At 49.0% G+C, this 23,598-nt stretch overlaps 1 protein-coding gene across 1 annotated transcript in view; it reads left to right on the top strand.

Annotated features, from left to right (window-relative positions):
* Positions 1–23,598, top strand: part of LOC134353522 (endoplasmic reticulum resident protein 27) — a 92,420-nt gene that overhangs the window by 8,684 nt on the left and 60,138 nt on the right. Inside the window, exons 3-7 of the mRNA XM_063061521.1 lie at positions 485–607; positions 7,660–7,797; positions 8,489–8,608; positions 12,931–13,056; positions 15,867–16,064. Coding sequence (XP_062917591.1) covers positions 485–607; positions 7,660–7,797; positions 8,489–8,608; positions 12,931–13,056; positions 15,867–16,064 — 705 coding nt within the window. The remainder of the gene's footprint in view (positions 1–484; positions 608–7,659; positions 7,798–8,488; positions 8,609–12,930; positions 13,057–15,866; positions 16,065–23,598) is intronic.

The raw sequence follows: 23,598 nt of genomic DNA, 5'->3' as shown, positions 1-23,598 counted from the left end.
TCGCTGTCGGAGGGACAGTACTGAGGGAGTGTCTCGCTGTCGGAGGGAGGGTACTGCATTGTTCCCCGGTCTGTCTTCGCAGAGGATTTTGGTGCATGCTGATGTCTTCCATGCCTTGTTTGTGCTCACAGCGGACCATCAGTGCTAACGTGTCTGGGGATCAGAGGTTAGTGAGGACGGTGGTCTCTCCTCTAGCCCAGACTGACATGAATGGACACCCACTCTAAGCCACTCATCACATCAGTAATTCCAGCTGCCCTTCCAACACCTCCGCAAAGCTGATGAAGTCAGTAACACTAACCAACGTCAAACCCTCTCACCACTTCCCCTCAACTTCCACACGCTTGAGTCTGTGATTCCATTTTGAGGAATGGATTCTCCCTCAGCAGAATCTTCCTCCCCTCCTGGAATACAGTATCCTCTACTGTTGAGGGACAAACTCGTTTTTGACGGGTTTTCTGGGGGGGGGGGTCTCCTGCATCAGCGCCGGGAGTCACTGGGAGTTTGTTTTACAGATAAGGAGCAATCGGCGCGAGTGCTGAACGACGTGCCCAGTGCTGAAGCTTTCATCCAGTCCGCCCCGGTTACCGTCGTCGGGTTTCTCCAGGTAGGAGAGCGGCCGTGGTTCAGAGCTCAGGCCTACCAGCTCCACCCACCACCCACAGACACAACACAACCTCCATGTGCTCCCCCCCCCACACACACACCACCCACAGACACAACACAACCTCCATGTGCTCCCCCCACACACACACCACCCACAGACACAACACAACCTCCCTGTGCTCCCCCCACACACACACCACCCACAGACACAACACAACCTCCCTGTGCTCCCCCCACACACACACCACCCACAGACACAACACCACTCCCGTGTCCTCCTCCCCCCACACACCACACACCACCCACAGACACAACACAACCTCCATGTGCTCCCCCCACACACACACCACCCACAGACACAACACCACTCCCCTGTGCTCCCCCCACACACACACCACCCACAGACACAACACCACTCCCGTGTCCTCCTCCCCCCACACACCACACACCACCCACAGACACAACACAACCTCCATGTGCTCCCCCCACACACACACCACCCACAGACACAACACCACTCCCCTGTGCTCCCCCCACACACACACCACCCACAGACACAACACCACTCCCATGTCCTCCTCCCCCCACACACACCACACACCACCCACAGACACAACACCACTCCCCTGTGCTCCCCCCACACACACACCACCCACAGACACAACACCACTCCCCTGTGCTCCCCCCACACACACACCACCCACAGACACAACACCACTCCCCTGTGCTCCCCCCCACACACACCACCCACAGACACAACACCACTCCCCTGTGCTCCCCCCACACACACACCACCCACAGACACAACACCACTCCCCTGTGCTCCCCCCACACACACACCACCCACAGACACAACACCACTCCCCTGTGCTCCCCCACACACACACCACCCACAGACACAACACCACTCCCCTGTGCTCCCCCACACACACACCACCCACAGACACAACACCACTCCCCTGTGCTCCCCCCACACACACACCACCCACAGACACAACACCACTCCCCTGTGCTCCCCCCACACACACACCACCCACAGACACAACACCACTCCCCTGTGCTCCCCCCACACACACACCACCCACAGACACAACACCACTCCCCTGTGCTCCCCCCACACACACACCACCCACAGACACAACACCACTCCCCTGTGCTCCCCCCACACACACACCACCCACAGACACAACACCACTCCCCTGTGCTCCCCCCACACACACACCACCCACAGACACAACACCACTCCCCTGTGCTCCCCCACACACACACCACCCACAGACACAACACCACTCCCCTGTGCTCCCCCCACACACACACCACCCACAGACACAACACCACTCCCCTGTGCTCCCCCCACACACACACCACCCACAGACACAACACCACTCCCCTGTGCTCCCCCACACACACACCACCCACAGACACAACACCACTCCCCTGTGCTCCCCCCCACACACACCACCCACAGACACAACACCACTCCCCTGTGCTCCCCCCACACACACACCACCCACAGACACAACACCACTCCCCTGTGCTCCCCCCACACACACACCACCCACAGACACAACACCACTCCCCTGTGCTCCCCCACACACACACCACCCACAGACACAACACCACTCCCCTGTGCTCCCCCCACACACACACCACCCACAGACACAACACCACTCCCCTGTGCTCCCCCCACACACACGCCACCCACAGACACAACACCACTCCCCTGTGCTCCCCCACACACACACCACCCACAGACACAACACCACTCCCCTGTGCTCCCCCCACACACACACCACCCACAGACACAACACCACTCCCCTGTGCTCCCCCCACACACACACCACCCACAGACACAACACCACTCCCCTGTGCTCCCCCCACACACACACCACCCACAGACACAACACCACTCCCCTGTGCTCCCCCCACACACACACCACCCACAGACACAACACCACTCCCCTGTGCTCCCCCCACACACACACCACCCACAGACACAACACCACTCCCCTGTGCTCCCCCCACACACACACCACCCACAGACACAACACCACTCCCCTGTGCTCCCCCCACACACACACCACCCACAGACACAACACCACTCCCATGTGCTCCCCCCACACACACACCACCCACAGACACAACACCACTCCCCTGTGCTCCCCCCACACACACACCACCCACAGACACAACACCACTCCCATGTGCTCCCCCCACACACACACCACCCACAGACACAACACCACTCCCCTGTGCTCCCCCCACACACACACCACCCACAGACACAACACCACTCCCCTGTGCTCCCCCCACACACACCACCCACAGAAACAACACCACTCCCCTGTGCTCCCCCCACACACACCACCCACAGACACAACACCACTCCCCTGTGCTCCCCCCACACACACACCACCCACAGACACAACACCACTCCCCTGTGCTCCCCCCCACACACACCACCCACAGACACAACACCACTCCCCTGTGCTCCCCCCACACACACACCACCCACAGACACAACACCACTCCCCTGTGCTCCCCCCACACACACACCACCCACAGACACAACACCACTCCCCTGTGCTCCCCCCACACACACACCACCCACAGACACAACACCACTCCCCTGTGCTCCCCCCACACACACACCACCCACAGACACAACACCACACCCCTGTGCTCCCCCACACACACACCACCCACAGACACAACACCACTCCCCTGTGCTCCCCCCCACACACACCACCCACAGACACAACACCACTCCCCTGTGCTCCCCCCAGACACACACCACCCACAGACACAACACCACTCCCCTGTGCTCCCCCCACACACACACCACCCACAGACACAATACCACTCCCCTGTGCTCCCCCAACACACACACCACCCACAGACACAACACCACTCCCCTGTGCTCCCCCCACACACACACCACCCACAGACACAATACCACTCCCCTGTGCTCCCCCAACACACACACCACCCACAGACACAACACCACTCCCCTGTGCTCCCCCCACACACCCACCACCCACAGACACAACACCACTCCCCTGTGCTCCCCCCACACACACACCACCCACAGACACAACACCACTCCCCTGTGCTCCCCCCACAGACACAAAACAACCTCCATGTGCTCCCCCCACACACACACACCACCCACAGACACAACACAACCTCCATGTGCTCCCCCCACACACACACCACCCACAGACACAACACCACTCCCCTGTGCTCCCCCCACACACACACCACCCACAGACACAACACCACTCCCCTGTGCTCCCCCCACACACACACCACCCACAGACACAACACCACTCCCCTGTGCTCCCCCCACACACACACCACCCACAGACACAACACCACTCCCCTGTGCTCCCCCCACACACACACCACCCACAGACACAACACCACTCCCCTGTGCTCCCCCCACACACACACCACCCACAGACACAACACCACTCCCCTGTGCTCCCCCACACACACACCACCCACAGACACAACACCACTCCCCTGTGCTCCCCCCCACACACACCACCCACAGACACAACACCACTCCCCTGTGCTCCCCCCACACACACACCACCCACAGACACAACACCACTCCCCTGTGCTCCCCCCACACACACACCACCCACAGACACAATACCACTCCCCTGTGCTCCCCCCCACACACACACCACCCACAGACACAACACCACTCCCCTGTGCTCCCCCCACACACACACCACCCACAGACACAACACCACTCCCCTGTGCTCCCCCCCACACACACCACCCACAGACACAACACCACTCCCCTGTGCTCCCCCCACACACACACCACCCACAGACACAACACCACTCCCCTGTGCTCCCCCCACACACACCACACACACCACAATCTACACACACACACACTCTCACACACACACACACACACACACACACCACAATCTCCACACACACACACTCTCACACACACACACACACACACACCACACACACCACAATCTACACACACACACCACCCACAGACACAACACCACTCCCGTGTCCTCCTCCCCCCACACACCACACAGCACCCACAGACACAACACAACCTCCATGTGCTCCCCCCACACACACACACCACACACACACACACACACACCACACACACCACAATCTACACACACACACTCTCACACACACACACACACACACACACACACACACACACACACAGCACACAGTGTCACCCTCTACCTCATTGGCATGTTAAATATATTTCACAATCATATACAATCATATTTCCTTTTCTGCTTTCTGATGTGGACAGTGTTGACAATGTGGAGTTTGTGATGATTTGTCCGCAGAGTTTAGAACTGGCTTATTTATACTGTTTTAATTGAAGAACTTATTGATTCACACTTGTTGTTGTCACCGGGCAACAAACTGCGCAGCGCAAGATCTTTGCGCTCATTGGTCATTACAAATTAGAGGGAATATTGTCGGCGAGGAGGTACAGGAGTCTGAAGACCCATACTCAACGATTCAGAAACTGCTTTTACCTCTCCAGTATCAGATTTCTGAAGGATCTCTGAACAGCCAACACTACCTCATTTCTCTTTTGCGCATAATTGGTTTGCTTTAGTAATTTATGGTAATTTTATTTCTTCACTGCTCTGCTGCTGCAAAACAACAAATTTCACCTCACGTAAGTCATCGACAATTCATCTGACCCTGAATCTGGAATATTCTGTACAATGACAGGAGCAACACACACAAAATGCGTCAAAACAATGAGTCAACGTTTCGGGCCGGAACCCTTCGTCAGGACTGAAGAGGGAAGGCACAGAGGCCCTATAAAGAAGGTGGGGGGAGGGTAGTGAAGAGGGAATTCCAGTAATTTCCTCCCCCTCCGTTCCCCTATCCCCTTTACACTCTGCCCCCTCCCCCAGCTGCCTATCACCTCCCTCACGGTTCCGCCTCCATCTACTACCCATTGTGTTTTCCCCTATTCCTTCTTCACCTTTCCTGCCTATCCTCTCCCTGTTTCCACTCCCCCACCCCTTTATCTTTCCCCTTACTGGTTTTTCACCTGGAACCTACCAGCCTTCTCCTTCCCACCCTCCCCCACCTTCTTTATAGGGCCTCTGCCCCTTCCCCCTACAGTCCTGATGAAGGGTTCCAACCCGAAACGTTGACTGATTGTTTCCACGGATGCTGCCCGACCTGCTGAGTTCCTCCAGCGTGTTGTGAGTATTGTTTTGACCCCAGCATCTGCAGAGTATTTTGTATAAACAGTCGTCATTTTGGGCTGAGACTCCCCACTAGTACTGATAAAGGATCTCAGCCTGAAATGTTAACTGTATGCTCCTCGCTATAGATGCTGCCTGATCTGCTGAGTTCCTCCAGCATTTTGTGTGTGTTACTCTGGATTTCCAGCCTCTGTCGAATCCCTTGTATCTACAGAATGATAACCTACACTCTGTGGCCACTTTATTAGGGATCTCCTGTACCTACTAAAGAGGCCACTGAGAGTATGTTCATGGCCTTCTGCTGCTGTAGCCCATCCACTTCGAGGTTTGTCATGTGCATTCGGAGATGCTCTTCTGCACACCACTGCTGTAACGTGTGGCTGTTTGAGTTACTATACTGCCTCCTTTCTGTCAGCTTGAACCAGTCTGACCATTCTCCTCTGACCTCTCTCATTAACAAGGCGTTTTCGCCTACAGAACGGCCGCTTATTGGATGTTTTTTGTTTTTCCCACCGTTCTCTGTAAACTCTAGAGACTGTTGTGCATGAAAATCCCAGGGGATCTTCAGTTTCTGAGATACTTAAACCACCCCATCTGGCACCAACAATCATTTCACAGTCAAAGTCACATGGATCACATGTCTTCTCCATTCTGATGTTTGGTCTGAACAACAGCTGAATCTCTTGACCGTGTCTGCATGCTTTTATGCATTGAGCTGCCACATGACTGGCTGATTAGAGATTTGCATTAATGAGCAGGTGTACAGGTGTACCTCATAAAGTGGTAACTGATCGTATTTTTTCAACTTCTTTAAAATACTTGAATGGCTCTCAGTCCCACATTTTGGGGAGGAGGAGATGGTTGGGCTTGACCCTGGATGTTGCGTCTTAGTTGTGATACACAAGCCAGGAGAGTACAATATGGGGAGCCTGCTATTGCTCATGTAGCAAGCTCCCCCTCTCCAAGCAACTGAGGGAGCGGCAGAGACCGATACAGTCTGGCATCAATGGTGTCGCAGGAGTTGCCAGTCAGCGTTGATCTCAACGTAGGGACTCCAGCTCCGGATTTTTCCTTGGGGTTTACTCCTGAAGACCCCCCCCCCATGAGTGGGTGCAGCCACAAGGCAGCAGAGGTTAGAGATCCGAGTTTTCCGTCTCCTAGACGAGCTGCCAACCACGGCTGACAAGCCCCATCTGCCCAAAGCGACTGGTGTTAAGGTGCCAGTAACCCACCTTTGCCCCTTCTCCTATCAGCAGAAACAGTTCTGCTGGGCTTAGTAGCTAAGCCACACGTGAAGGCCAGGAGCTGGACTTGGTTGTCAGAGGCTACCTGAGACACCCGCCATTGGAAGCTTTTAATAGGTAGTGGGGGCTTGCCCCCAATACCACCACGCCCCTCTCCTTCCGGCTACGACAAGCTTAATATAATTAATTATTTAGCAATACAGCGCAGAGTAGGCCTATCTGGCCCTTCAAGCCATGCCTCCCCGGCAACCCCACAACCCCGATTAACCCTAACCTAACCATGGCACAGTTTATAATGATCCATTAACTTCCCCGATACATCTTTGGTCTGTGCGAGGAAGCCAGAGCTCCCGGAGAAAACTCACAGAGACCCCTTACGGAAAGTGCCAGAAGTAAACTTGGAACTCGGGAACGCCCTGAGCTGTAATAGTGTTGCACTAACCGCTGTGTTACCATGGCGTCCCACACTTTGGGGAGAATGGGGGCGGAATTGGTCAGGACTCCTGCTCGTGTTTGCTGATACTCTGGGTTCATTGCCTCTTGTGACTTCTCTTCATGCTCCTTCCCCACGCCAGGATCTGAAGTCCTTGGAGGCCGAGGCTTTCAGTGATGTGGCTCAGAAGCTGAAAAGATTGTCTTTCGCCGTAACCTACAACACAACCGTCTGGGAGAAGTTTAACATCAGCAGGAGCACCATCACCCTTTTCAAAGAGGTAAGATCAAGTCAGCTTCCACAGAGTGATAGTTGTGTGTTAATTTGCCACATGAGCTTCGTCCCATCTCTCTCCAGCCCACTCCGTCACTCAATCCATAATCCCACCAGCTTTCCCTCTTTGCTAATTCCCTCTGGGATCAAGTCCCACACCCTCCAAGAAAAGAAAGTTCTACTGATCTGTCCAGAAGAAGTGTCTTGGCCCGAAACAACGAACAAAAAAGTTTATTCATTTCCATAGATGCTGCTGGGTCTCACCAGCCCTTGCGTGTGTCGCTTTGGATTTCCAGTATAGAATTTCTCATGTTTCTGTTCCACCAATCTGCCTAGAGGTTCACTCACCTCAACTCTGAACTGATTCCTCAATGTACAGACTCACTTTCGAGGACTTTACATCTCATGTTCTCAGTATAGTTTTGTTTCGCAGTTTGGCTTCTTTTGCACATTGGTTTTGTCTATATAGTCTTTCCATAAATTCTATTGAATTTCTTTATTTTCCTGTAAGTGCTTGCAAGAAAATTAATCTTATGGTAGTAATATAGTGTCATAAATGTAGTTTGCTAATAGCTTTACTTTGACTTACAATTCACTTTGCATTGCATGCCAATGCCCTTGTCAGTCTGCTCTTTACCGGATGCTGCTCAAGAATACAGCACCTGCAGTTTCTCCTGTCTTCTCTTTATTGCTGTCAGTTCGATGAAGGGCGCGCTGACTATGCCTTCGAGGAAGGTCACCTGAAGCCGAACGTCACGAAGATTATTCACTTCTTGCGGCACAACGAACTCCGCCTGGTGACCGAGTACAATCCCACGGTAATGTACACTGCCGCAGAGTGGGGGGGGGGGAGGATTCGGGGTGGGTGGTGAATGTTAGGCCCCAGCGACAGAGCCGTCCAGTCCTGGAGAGCCTAGTGAGCTGGAAAATGATTCCACGTCCAAACTCATACTGAACTCTTAACACGAGAGGACTGAGAATGCGGGTAACCACAGATCCTTTGCAAAAAGAACAGTTCCCAAGGGAATATTGGGATAATCGAGGAGGTTAGGGGTTATAGTAGGTCCACGATCTTCCTCAGCCTTATTGAAACATAGGAACATAGAAAACCTACAGCACAATACAGGCCCTTCAGCCCACAAAGCTGTGCCTACCTTAGAAATTACTAGGGTTAGCCACAGCCCTCTATTTTTCTAAGCTCCATGTACCTATCCAAAAGTCTCTTAAAAGACCCTATCATATCCGCCTCCACCACCGTCGCCGGCAGCCCACTCCACGCACTCACCACTGAGTAAAAAACTTACCCCTGACATCTCCTCTGTACCTACTCCCAAGCACCTTAAACCTGCGCCCTCCTGTGGCAAGCCTTTTCAATGCCTATCCACACATCACTGCTAACCACTCTACGACCACGCCACCCCCCGCATGTCATTAGATTCCTCCATGTTAAATTGTCCTCCTTCATGACCATGCACTTCCCAACGCTGCATTAATCTGCCCGTTCCCCTAATCTCTTTGCTTATTCTCCTAATCTGTCCAAGCCTTTTTACAGATTCCTACCCCTCCACCTGCATTCACTGCAAACTTGGCCACAGAGACTCAATTCCATCATGGCACAGTGGAGAACTTGCTAAATTAGTATCCAGGAATATTGATCCAGTCATGAGTTCAGATCCCATTGGAGCAGTTAGCAAAATTAAATTCCATTAACCATGGCCTTCACTTAATTAGGATGTAGGATGAACGAACCCTAATGTAGGATGAATAAAGAACTGGTGATCGAGCCTTATTCAATGCCTTAATTACTGAATCGTTGTTCCTTTCGGCACTTGCCAGTGCATCGGGTGGCAACCATGTCGTTTCTTTAGCATTTCTGTCTGTTTTTCACGAGGTCGAGTTGCCAGCTCAGTGCTCATCCCGGCATCAATAGAAAGTGTACGAGGAGCAGGCTGGACTTAATCCTGAGACCACTTGCCTCGGAGTCTGGTGCGGAAGCCACTACACCACCAGCCGGCTAAAAGTTACGGGATTAATTCCATCACCGGACTAGAGATAAGAGGCCGCATCCCTCACTAAATTTGTTAATTAAGCCTATCTGCAGTGAAAGTGCATTGCTAACGGTGTGCGTGGAACTGACTGGATTGTTATAAAACTCCTTCCATGGGCTTGGATATCTTCTGCCCGAACCCAGGCTGGCCTGCACGAGAAAAGAGGGACAGCGGGATAGGAGAGGACAACTCCGCTCCTCAAGCCTGCCCCACCTTTCATTGCAAACACCTGTCAAAGTGAGGCCTCCTACCCCAGACCTGATCTCCTTTTCTGGTCGCCCCGCTTTAGGAAGGACATGGAAGCTTTACAGAGGGTGCAGAGGACGCTGCCCGGATTAGAAAGCATGTCATGTAGTAGTAGTGGTCGTAGTAGTCATACTTTATTGATCCTGGGGGAAATTGGTTTTCGTTACAGTTGCTCCATAAATAATAAAGAACCATAAATAGTCAAATAGTAATAGGTAAATTATGGCAGTAAATTATGAAATAAGTCCAGGACCAGCCTATCAGCTCAGGGCATCTGACCCTCCAAGGGAGGAGTTGTAAAGTTTGATGGCCACAGGAAGGAATGACTTCCTATGACGCTCTGTGCTGCATCTCGGTGGAATGAGTCTCTGGCTGAACGTACTCCTGTGCCCAACCAGTACATTATGTAGTGGATGGGAGACATTGACCAAGATGGCATGCAACTTGGACAGCATTCTCTTTTCAGACACCACTGTGAGAGAGTCCAGTTCCATCCCCACAACATCACTGGCCTTACGAATGAGTTTGTTGATTCTGTTGGTGTCTGCTACCCTCAGCCTGCTGCCCCAGCACACAACAGCAAACATGATCGCACTGGCCACCACAGACTCGTAGAACATCCTCAGCATTGTCCGGCAGACGTTAAAGGACCTCAGTTTCCTCAGGAAATAGAGACGGCTCTGACCCTTCCTGTAGACAGCCTCAGTGTTCTTATTGTCATATGAGGAAAAGCTGAGTGAGGAGGGGCTTTTCTCTTTGGAATGGAGAAGGAGGAGAGGTGTATTGATAGAGGTGTATAAGATAATAAGAGGCATTAGTAGAGTGGGCAGCCTGCACCTTATTCTCAGGGTGGGAGCGGCTAATACAAAGCATAATTTTAAGGTGACGAGAGGAAAGTACGCGGGGGGGGGCGGAATGTAAGAGGTAGGTTTTTGTACACAGGGAGTGGTAAACACGTGGAACATGTTGCTAGAGCTGATGGTAGAGGCAGATACATTAGGGTGATTTAAGAGACTCGTAGTTAGGCACATGATTGATACAAAAATGGAGGGCTATATGGGAGAGAAGGGTTAGATTGATCCAGGAGTAGATTAAAAGGTTGGCACAACATCATGGGCCAAAGGGCCTGTACTGTGCTGTGGTGTTCTATGTTTTATGTTATATGGTACTGTGCAAAGGCCTTAGACACATATATGTAGCTAGAATGCCTAAGACCTATACCCAGTACTGTACTTGTCAATGTGGAGCAGAGGGTGAGTTTGTAAATTGGCTGGAGCAAAGGATGCTGGGAATGGCGAGGGTGGCGTGCCACGGGAGGGGTGCGGGACAGGTGGCAGAAAACGAGTGCCGGGGTGGGAGGCGGCGTGTGTGTAGACACACCCAGCCCTGACACACCAGGGAAGGTCGTTTGATTCCAAACAACTGGTTTAGGACACGACCCACCCAGCCAACACACTTTTCATCCCTCTTCCCTCCGGGAGAAGGCTCAGGAGCTTGAAGACTCGTACGGCCAGATTTGGGAACAGCTTCTTTCCAACTGTGATAAGACTGCTGAACAGATCCTGACCCGGATCTGGGCCGAACCCTCCAAATATCCGGACCTGCCTGTCGGGTTTTTTGCACTACCTTACTTCCCATTTTTCTATTTTCTATTTATGATTTATAATTTAAATTTTTAATATTTACTAATTTTAACTATTTTTAATATTTTTAATATTTAATATTTGTAATCCAGGGAGTGTGAAGCGTAGAATCAAATATCGCTGGGATGATTGTACATTCTAGTACCAATTGTTTGGCGACAATAAAGTATAAAGTATAATGTATATTGATCCTTACAGAATGTCTCTCTGGTGCTTCCAACTCCCTCTCCCCTTCCCATCTGTTTTTCCCAACCATGATTCCCTTCTTCCTGCCCCCTTCCCACTCTCAGTCCACAATAGAGACCCATATCAGAATCAGGTTTATCATCACTCGCATATATCATGAAAGTTGTTTTTTGCACAGTACTGTGGCAGTTCCCAGAGCTCTCAATCTTTCAAAGATGTATCCACCTCCTTTTTAATTACCTCCGATGATTTAGCCTCCAAAAACCTCCTCGGTTAAAGTTCCCGAGATTCATCACCCTCTATAAGAAGGAATTTTTCTACCTCTCAGTTGTAAGGGACTGCCCCTTGATCTTGTCGCCAGATCACCCCATTCAAGAAGCTCCTACTACTGGGAGCATGGCAACATCCCCCTTGTCATGACCCCTTCAGATCATTCTCATCCTTCCAAACTCTGTAGAATACATAGATACCTTCATCTTTCCAAATCCAGGGAATACGTGGATTCCTTAGGCCAATGGTCAATGGGACTATGTTAACGTTCAAACGACAAAGACAAGATTTTCTTTCATTTAAACAACTTTACTTTATCTGACTACATCCTCTACAAAAAGGCTGCCATCTTCTTCCCCATAAATCCCCTCTCAGCCTCTGGGTGCACGCCCATAACAAGGGAAGTGTACATCCCAGCTAAATGTTTACATGGCCCAAATGAACAGAACTCAACAGCTAGGCGAAATAACAGTTCAGCATGAACTAGATGGGCTGAAGGGCCTGTTTCTTTGCTGTAGTGCTCTATGACTCCATGTCTATAATATAGATCTAGCCTTTTTGTTGTTCCTGATTGGACAACCTTCTAATCATGGGAATTACCGTAGAGAGCCTGCAGAAAGCTGTCAGATCAAGAGTTAGGTAGGGATGGACAGCAAACTCCAGAACTGTCATCCTGTGAGTGAACAAATTGCATAAACGTCTCCGCACAAAATGCTTTGGAAGATGATTGCATTTCTTTCTTCTCAGTATGCAGGCCAGATCTTCGGGTCTGGGGTTCCTACTCAGCTCCTTCTGCTTGTCAGCAAGACATCAAAAGAATATCAGCCTCTGTTCGACAAGTTCAAAGGTGTAGCCCCTGAGTTTCTGGGGAAGGTAAGTCCCAGGTAGTTCGTAAGAAGCTGTTTGTGTATGTCTTTGATGTGTTGCATTTATTGGTTGAATGTTGGTGATGTCAATGGTTTGCTCTTTGGGAAGTCGGATGGAATTTCAGGTGTTGATGAAGCACGGCCTGGAAACTACAAGCAGGTGTATCATGGCTGATTTAACTGGACTCTGAAAACTCACACTCACTCCTCAAACATACCTTATTTACTTTTGCACAAGGAGAACAGCCCGGCCCCTGTCACTACACTATTCTGAAGCCTGAACACAGAAATGGTTCAATAAATCAACTTAATATCAGAGACTGTATACAGTATACAAACTAAAAGTTGCTGGTGAACGCAGCAGGCCAGGCAGCATCTCTAGGAAGAGGTACAGTCGACGTTTCAGGCCGAGACCCTTCGTCAGGACTAACTGAAATAAGATTTTAATTCCACGTCCCATTCCCATTCTGATATGTCTATCCATGGCCTCCTCTACTGTAAAGATGAAGCCACACTCAGGTTGGAGGAACAAGACCTTATATTCCGTCTGGGTAGCCTCCAACCTGATGGCATGAACATTGACTTCTCAAACTTCCGCTAATGCCCCACCTCCCCCTCGTACCCCATCCGTTATTTATTTATTTATATTTATACACACATTCTTTTTCTCTCTCTCCTTTTTCTCCCTCTGTCCCTCTCACTATACCCCTTGACCCCTTGCCCATCCTCTGGGCTTCCCCCACTTTTCCTTCTCCCTGGGCCTCCTGTCCCATGATCCTCTCATATCCCTTTTGCCAATCACCTGTCCAGCTCTTGGCTCCATCCCTCCCCCTCCTGTCTTCTCCTATCATTTTGGATCTCCCCTCCCCCTCCCACTTTCAAATCTCTTACTAGCTCTTCTTTCAGTTAGTCCTGACGAAGGGTCTCAGCTCGAAACGTCGACTGTATCTCCTCCTAGAGATGCTGCCTGGCCTGCTGCGTTCACCAGCAACTTTTATGTGTGTTGCTTGAAATTCCAGCATCTGCAGATTTCCTCGTGTTTGCGACAGTATACAACCTGAAGTTCTTACTCTTCGCAGACATCCACGAAACAGAGAGAGAGAAAAAAAACAAAGAAGGAGTGACAGAAAAATGTTAGAACCCCAAAGGAATTACATTTTACAGAATTGACTAACAGTTATGGATATTGACCATTTGATAAACTATGTTTGTTCAAATTTGTTACTTAGAGGATCAGTCACCATTCACAATACAGGTGTTAAAAGGTAATAGAAACTACAAGTTAAATTTGAAGTTAAGAAAGTAATTGTCCTTTAGTTGGTGTGTGTTCCTTGTTTAATGCAATGGTTAAGATTTTTGCTGATATTATGTAGGTATTTCATTTTTAGCAGTTCTGTAAGAGCAGTCCGTTTGGGGTTGAGCTGAGATAAGGGGCTTTGTTGTGCAACTTAGGAATGTGGTGTCAGCCAATCAGGATGGTGCAATTGGAAGAAGGTTCTAGAGAATGCTGGGCAGAGAGGTTTTTGTGAGGGAAACTGGTGTAGGTTGAGGTCTTTTTTGGCGGGAGCTGGGAGGAGACAGGAGGGAAGATGGCTGAGGATGCCGTCCCTGTTGTACAAGGTGCTTTGTGCAGATGAGTGGCTTCCAGGAGGAAGAACCAATACTCTCGTGTTGGTTCGGGATGGGTTTTGAGCGAGATTTGGAAGGTGGTGTGTGCTTTCACGCAGACTGAGGGACCAGTGCGTGAGTTAAAGACAAATGCAAGATGAGCTCCAACTTATCTGCACATTTGACTGTTTAGTTATGATGTGCCCTTTTGTTTTTTCCTTTCTTTTCTTTAATAACTGTTTGGTTAACATTCTGAAATATACTTTATTTATAATTGTCTGTAGTGTACGATTTCATGCCAACAGCCAACTGCAGGGGGCAGTAAATCACACAGCATTCACACACACTGGGGTTTGGGTGGGTGAGACATTCCAACCTCACGGGTTTGGCGGGTCCAAGGTCGTGTACATCCTAGACGTACGGACCCTGAGAAAGGTGGGTTCCTCGCTGCAGAGCCCAGTGGCTGTTAGCAAAAAGCTAACGAGCTGCATTTCCAGAGACGCCCAGTAAAAAGGGGTTTCACTTGAATCCCTCTCTTACCTTGGCTCAGCAAGCCTAATGGCTCCATTGTTTGCTGTGCAAAGTGAAACTCTGCTCTTCAAAGACCTTTATTGCCTGGGCTGACCGCAATCTGTCCTTGCCCGGACATTATGTTAACCCTTGCCCTGCCGTGAACTTCCACCCGTGGACAACTCCATTGCAAATGCGACAGGGAAGAGGGGAGAGCGAAGGTTGACCTGACAAACATCGACAATTCTTCCCCCTACTACCACACCGCTCCTACATAGTTGCCTCTCAACTTGTTGAGTTCCTCCAGTGGATTGTTTGTTCATATTTGAAGTCATTTGCCCTTTGTTTTTTGCCTGCTGGTAAGAGAGATAGGAGATGTTGCGTGTGTGTGGAGCCAGGACGACAGCGGAGTGGTAGAATTAAAACTTTTTACTCAGTTATGTCACTAACAGTATGCGCTGGGAAACGTATAGTGTGGGAGCTACAAACGAAGCCGCTAAGACTTGAAAGCCCGTGCGGAAAGAAAGAACCCTCTGCGTGCAGGAGGTCCAATTGATTCAATGCGCGATCGATCGGCCACCTGTGCACCTGCCACCTTCTCGCTCTTCGCCTGATGCGGCTCAGGAGACCTCTCCGCAAGGACTCAACGTGTCTGCCAATTACTCAGCTCCTAACCTCTGCCCGCCTCTTCTCTCTCAGGTCATCTTTGTTCTGGTCAACACAGACAAGAAGGAGAACCGACGAGTGACTACGTTCTTCAAAGTGAAGGAGCCAGATTTGCCTGCGATCTGCCTCTTTCACGTGGAGACAAACGCAGCGAAGGCGATGAAGGTCAGTGAAATCAGCCCTGGTGTCATACGGAGGTTCTACACTGACTTCATAGGAGGTATTGAGGAGGTGAGTGACAGGGTCATCTTGATGAAATGTTATGAAAATCACTATCACCACGTTGCTTCTCCTCTCTTCTCAGTAAAGGAATCGTCAAAGATCCCACCCACCCCAGACGTCCCTTTGTCTCCCCTCTCCCATCGGGCAGAAGACACCAAAGCCTGAGAGCGTGAAGCACCAGGCTCAAGGAAAGCTCTGTCCCACAGTTATCAGACCTCTTGTCCATAACATGGACCCTTGATCTCACAATCATCTTCATTATGGACTTCATTGTTCACCTGCACTGCACACTTCCAGTAGCTTTTACACGTTATTCTGCATTGTTATTGTTTTTATCTTATTCAATGCACTGTGTAATGATTTGTTCTGTATGAACAGTATGCAAGACAAACTTTTCACCGTGTCTTGGTACATGCAACAATAATAAACCATTACTGGGCAGGGTGAAGATACGTCTCTGCCAAAGGAGCTGTGAGTCGCTCCTTCCCTCTGCTCGCCTGCAGGTCACTCCTGGGCGGGGTGCAGCACCCGCTTCGTCCCTCGATCAGGGTCATATGTAGCTGTGGAAGTAGGTGGTGGATGGTCATATGAGCAGCACAAGTCCTGGTTATGTGACCACTGATCCCAGGCTGATAGTCTCTGAAGAGTATTGATAATGGCTGGGGTCACCCGTCTTGTAAAAGGCACTGCCCAGAAGAAGGCAATGGCAAACCACCTCTGTAGAAAAATTTGCCAAGAACAATCATGGTCCTGGAAAGACCATGATTGCCCACATCATGCAACACAGCACTTAATGAACAAACTGTGCAGAGAGTTGTGAACTAGGCCCAGTCAACCATTCAAACTAGCATCCCCTCTATTGACTCCATCTACACATCCCACTGCCTCAAGAAAGCAGCCAACATATTCAAGGAGCCTGGTAATTCTCTCTTCTCCTTCTCCTATTGGGCAGAAGATACAAAAGCTTGAACACCCATTCAACAGACTCTTCTATCCTGCTGTTACCAGGTTCTCGAATGGACCTCTCATTAACGAAAGATGAATTTTGTTCTCCCAGTTTACTTCAGTGTGATATCTTCCTTTGAGGTTACTACACTATATTCTGAATTCTGTTATATGTACACTCAGTGGCCATTTTACTGGTACACCTATACACCTGCTCATTACTACAACTGTCTAATCAGCCAATCACGTGGCAGCAACTCAATGCATAAAAGCATGCAGACATGGTCAAGAGGTTCAGTTGTCGTTCTGATCAAACATCAGAATTGCTAAAAAAAATTGGTCTAAGTGACTTTGACCATGAAATGATTGTTGGTGCCAGACAGGGTGCTCTGAGTATCTCAGAAACCGCTGCGGATCTGGGATTTTCATGTACATCTGTCTCTTGAGCAGGGGTTCCCAGTCTGGGGTCTTCGGACTCCTTGCTTAATGGTATTGGTCTATGGCACAGAGAAGATTGGGAGCCCCTGCTCTTGAGTTTATAGAGGGTGGCATGAGAAACAAAAAACATCCAGTGAGTGGCAGTTCTAAGGGTGAAAACACCTTATTAATGAGAGAGATCAGAGGGGAATTGCCAGACTGGTTCAAGCTGACAGGAAGGTGATAGTAACTCAAATAACCACCCACTACAACAGTGATGTGCAGAAAAGTATCTATGAAGGCACAACACGTGATGGGCTACAGCAGCAGAAGACCATGAACACACACCCAGTGGCCACTTTATAAGGTACAGGAGGTACTTAATAAAGTGGCATACCACTGAATGCACGTGGGCACGTGGCCATGTGGTTAAGGCATTCAACTAGCGATCTGAAGGTCGTGAGTTCGAGCCCCAGCCGAGGCAGAGTGTTGTGTCCTTGAGCAAGGCACTTAATCACACATTGCTCTGCAATGACACTGGTGCCAAGCTGTTTGGGTCCTAATGCCCTTCCCTTGGACAACATTGGTGTCGTGGAGAGGGGAGACTGGCAGCATGGGCAACTGCCGGTCTTCCATACAACCTTGCCCAGGCCTGTGCCCTGGAGAGTGAAGACTTTCCAGGCGCAGATCCATGGTCTCACAAGACTAACGGATGCCTTTACTGAATGTATTTTATATATGGCATAATCAGTCTGGATGAAGATTTTGCACTGTATCAGGGCACAATGATAAACTAAGTCCAATTCTAAATCTCAGTTTTGGTCCCACTGTAGAGGCTAGGTATCATTAAGCTGGAAAGAATACAAAGAAGATTTACAAAAATATTGCTAGGAATCAAGGGGCTGATTAAAAGGGAAAGGGTTGGATAGGCTGGGACTTTTTTGAGAGGTGACCTGGCAGGGGTGTATAAAATCATGAGGGGCAAAGATAGGGGCTTTTTCACAGGGGAAAGGAATCAAACTGGAGTTTGAGATGAGAGAGGAAAGATTTAAAAGGGGCCTGAAGGGTGATATGTTCACACAGAGGTTGCAGCACATATGGAATGAGCTACCAGAGAAAGACTCTTAGACAGGCACGTTGATAGAAAAAATTGCAGAGATATGGGCCAAAGGTGAGCATGTGGGACGAGTTGAAATGGAAATGTTGGTCAGCATGGACAGGTTGGGCTGAAGAGTTTGTTTCCAGGAGGAGTGACTCCATGAATCTGTGCTCTCGTTTAACCCTCGCGCCGTGCATTTCCACCTTCGCCACCTTTCACCCTTACCTCTGTCAAAGGCTGAATCAAAGGTGCTAATCAGCATACAGGAGAGAAATTGAAAATCCGGTTGGGCGGTGCCACAAAAACAACCCCTCACTCGGTGTCTGCAAGACCAAGAAGCAGATTATTGACTTCAGGAAGAGGAAACCAGGGTTTCCTAAGCCAGTCCTCGGATCAGAGGTGGAGAGGATCAGCAACTTTAAGTTCCTCAGTGTTATCATTTCAGAGAACTACATCTTGGCCCAGCATGTAAGTGCAATTATGAAGAAAGCACGGTCGCATCTCTACTCCCTTAGGAGATTGCGAAGATTCAGCATGACACCTGATACTTTGACAAATTTCTGTAGATGTGTAGTGGAGAGTGTATGGACTGGCTGCAGCACCGGTACCCTCAAACAGAAAATCCTACAAAGAACAGTGGATAGAGCCCAGTCCGTCATGGGTAAGACTCTCCCCACCATTGAGCACATCTACACAAAGCGTTGTGGCAGCAAGCAAAGCAGCATCCATAATCAGCGATGCCCACCGCCCAGGTCATGCTCTTTTCTTGCTGCTGCCGTCAGGAAGAAGGTACAGAAGCCTCAGGACTTCACACCATCAGGAACAGTCACTATCCCTCAACCATCAGGCTCTTGAACTTCATTCAACTTCACTTGCCCCGTCATTGGAATGTTCCCACAACCTATAGACTCATTTTCGAGGACTCCTCGTCTCATGTTCTTGATATTTATTTCTTATTTATTTATTATTATTATTTCTTTTTATTTGCAATTGCACAGTTTGTTGTCTTCTGCATTCTGCTTGAACACCCAAGTTGGGCAGTCTTCCATCGATTCTATTATGATTATTATTCCATTGATTTGTTGTGTATGCCCACACGAAGATGAATCTCAGGGTTGGATATGGTGATATATATATACTTTGATAATACATTTACTTTGAACTTTAAATCTCTGCTTCTCTAATCCTTTCTCCTCAGAGATGGACCTTGCGACGTTATGCACAGAAAGTGGTGGACACAGCCCACTCCATCACAGGCAAGACCCTCCCCACCACTAAGTACATTTACATGGAGCACTGCCACAAGACAGCGGCTTCCATCATATAAGACCCTCCCCATCCGGGCCATGCCCTTTTCTTGCTCCTGTCATCAGGCAGGGCTACAGAAGCTTTAGGTCCTACCCCAGCAGGTTCAGTAAAAGTTAATGCCCTTCAGCCATTGGGATCCTGAACTGACACGGACAACTTCACTCACCACTCCTCTGAACTGATTCTACAACCTACACAGTCACTTTTAAGGACTCTTTACAACATAAGTTCTCACTATTTTTGTTTAATTTGCATATTTTGGCTTCTGTTGCACATTGGTTGTTTGACAGTTTTTGTTTAAGTGTAGTTTTTCATAAATTCTATTGTATTTCTCTTTCCCCCATAATTGCCTGCAAGGAAATGAATCCCAAGCTCGTTGTTATTAATAAATTTACTTTGAACTTCTTGAAAATCAAAAACTACAGATGCCATATCCCAGTCCTGATGAAGGGTCCTGGCCCGAAACATCGACTCTTTATTCTTTTACGCAGACGCTGCCTAAGTTCCTCCAGCATTTTGTGTGTGTTACTTTGGATTTTCTTGTGTTAAATCCCAGCCATGTCAGGTTTGTCAAGTGGGAGCACAGCGAAGGCATAGCCACTAGAGGGAACTGGCAGACTATTGTTACCCTGCAGGGAAGCCCGCTCACGGGACAGCTCCCAATTCACTCGATTCATTGTTGAAACTCAACTGCTATCTCTGCCAAGCTCATCAAGGTGAAGCCCGTAAAGCAAAAATCCAGAGTTTATGACATCAGACGGACCCAGAGAAGGCATGGATGGATTATACAGATGCTGGAAATCTTGAGAAACACACACAAAGTACTGCAGGAACTCAGCAGGTCAGGCAGCTTCTATGGAGAGGAATAAACAGACGATGTTTCATACTGAGAGCCTTCATCAGGACTGGAAGGGAAGGGGGCAGGAACCAGGGTGGGAAAGCTTGTTTCTCTCTCTGGTGCTCAGGACAAAGAGGTGGGGCCCACACACAAACTGACTTTAAAGTTGAGATTTATGTCTGAAAAATTGACTGTTTATTCCCCTCCATGAAAGCTGCTTTACCTGCTGAGTTATATAAAACATAGAACAGTATAGCACAGTAAAGGCCTTTTGACCCATGATGTTGTAACAACCTTCTAACCTACCCCAAGATCAATCTAACCCTTCCTTCCCACATAGCCCTCCATTTCCCTATCATCCATGTGCCAATCTGCACAAGGCATCTGCTGGGTAACATAACCCTCAACAACGCTGAACTGATTCCACAGCCTATGGACTCTGCAATTCATATTCTCAGTACTCTTTCGAATAATTTGTCTTCTTTTACACATTGATTGTATGTCAGTCTTTGTTTATGTATATTTTTTCATAAATTATAGTTATTTATTTTCAGAATCAGAATCAGGTTTATCATCACCGGCATGTGACGTGAAATTTGTTAACTTAGCAGCAGCAGTTCAATGCAGTACATAATCTAGCAGAGAGAGAGAAAAATAATAAATAAAATAAAAAATTAATAATAATTAAGTTAATCAATTACAGTATATGTATATTAAATAGATTTTTTAAAGTGTGCAAAAACAGAAATACTGTATATTTTTTAAAAAGTGAGGTAGTGTCCAAAGCTTCAATGTCCATTTAGGAATGGGATGGCAGACGGGAAGAAGCTGTTCCTGAATCACTGAGTGTGTGCTTTCAGACTTCTGTACCTCCTACCTGATGGTAACAGTGAGAAAAGGGCATGTCCTGGGTGCTGGAGGTCCTTAATAATGGACGCTGCATTTATTCCTATAAATGCCTGCAAGAAAATGAATCTTAAAGCAGTACACGGTGTCATCACATAATTCGATAATAAATTTACTTTGACCTTGACTTATCTAAGAGTCTCCCAAGTGTCCCTAATGTACCTGCCTCTACCACCATCCCTTAAAGTGTACTCCACCACTGTCTGTGTAAAAACCTTACCTCCGACATCCCCCCACCCCCGTACTTTACTCCAATCACCTTAAAATTATGCCCCCTACAGCATTTTGTGTGCTGTGCCCGGAAAAGGGAGAGCAGAGGTTAGATGCAGTGTGAAGCTTTGTCTAGTCATCCCCGTCAAACATTCCAGGGCAGGCACAGAGCTGCGCTGTGGAACAGGTTTTTAAATTTATTCACGGACTTGTCCATTTCCGCAGTCTGGACGAGTCCGTATTTCGTGTGCGTGCACCATGAGAGGTTGCTGACCCTGCTTGGAAAATTTATTCCGACTCTCTGCCTCCTGCCAATCGGCCAGTATTCTGTCCACACAAATATCTTTCCTGTATTACCATGGGCTCTTGTTAAGCAGCCTTCTGTGCATCACCTTGTCAAAGGCCTTCTGAAAATCCATGTAAGCTACATCCACTAACTCTCCTTTGTCTACCCTGCCTGCTATTTCCTAAAAGAATTCCAACAGAATTCCAACTGTGCTGACTTTGGCCTACTTTGTCAAGCACCTCCAACTACCCTGAACTCCTCTATTTCGCAGCCATCTGTCCTCATCCCACCTCCCCAGCACCGTAACAGGGATAGAGTTCCCCTTGCACTTAACTCACCACCTGACGAGAGTCTGCACCAGCACATCCCTCTCCAAAACCTGTCATCTTCAACAGGATCCTACCACAAAGCATATCTTTCTCTCCCCTCCCCACTCTCTGCACGATTGCTCCCAATGTGACTTGTTTGTTCACTTAGCCCTCCCCACTAATCTCCCTCTTGGCACTTACCCCTGCAAGCGGGGACAAGTGCTACACCCCCTCCCTCACTCCAGTCAGGGCCGCAAACAATCCTTCCAGGTGAGGCAGCCCCTCACCTGTGAACCTGTCGGGGTCACTTACTGTATTCGGTGCTCCCAGTGCGGCCTCCTCTACGTTAGTGACCCGCAATGTAGGATGCTTCGTTGAGCACCTTGGTGGGACTTCCCAGTGCCACGCATTTTAACTGCTTCCCATTCCCATTCTGACGTGGGCTCCCCTTTACAGTGCCGGCGACTAGGGTTCAATTCCCGCCGTTGCCTGTAAGGACTTTGCACGTTCTCCCTGTGACCGCGTGGATTTCCTCCAGGTGCTCCAGTTTCCTCCCACAGTCCACAGACATACCGGTTGGTAGGTTAATTGGTCAATGTGAATTGTCCCGTGATTAGGCTAGGGTCAAATCGGGGGTTACTGGGCAGCGCGGCTCGAAGGACTGGAAGGGCCTATTCCATATATATTGTGCTATATACAATATATATAGTACTGTATAGTATAGTCTTATATTCAAGACAGAGATTGATAGATTTAACAGAAGCAAGAGATTTAGTGTAAGAAAGTGATGCTGAACTAAAGCAATGCCAGGGATGTTATTGAGCAGCAGAACAGGAGGGAGGGACAGACTGGCTAACTTCCACTTTCATTTCATATGGTCTCAAACTCTTACTTCTGTTACCAATGACCGAACTGCCCGTTCTGTTTTTCAGCCGCCGAAGAAAGTTCCGTCAGAGGAGTTGTGAATCACACGGATTGCCATCCTCTTTATGCTGTTCATGTTTTCCCACGTTGTGTTCGGTCACTGAAATAAAGACACACCTTTTGATCACTGCGAAGAGATTGCTTCAACACCCGGTATCGACCATAGGAACATAGGAGCAGAATTAGGCCATTCAGCCCATCAAGTCTGCTGTGCCATTCTGTCAAGGCTGACTTATTCTCCCTCTCAATCCAAATCTCCTGCCTTTTGCCCATAACATTTGATACCCCTACTAATTAAGTAT

The sequence above is a fragment of the Mobula hypostoma genome, chromosome 11, assembly GCF_963921235.1.
Source record: "Mobula hypostoma chromosome 11, sMobHyp1.1, whole genome shotgun sequence".
Classification (NCBI taxonomy): domain Eukaryota; kingdom Metazoa; phylum Chordata; class Chondrichthyes; order Myliobatiformes; family Myliobatidae; genus Mobula; species Mobula hypostoma.
This window is presented reverse-complemented; position numbering and strand designations above follow the sequence as displayed.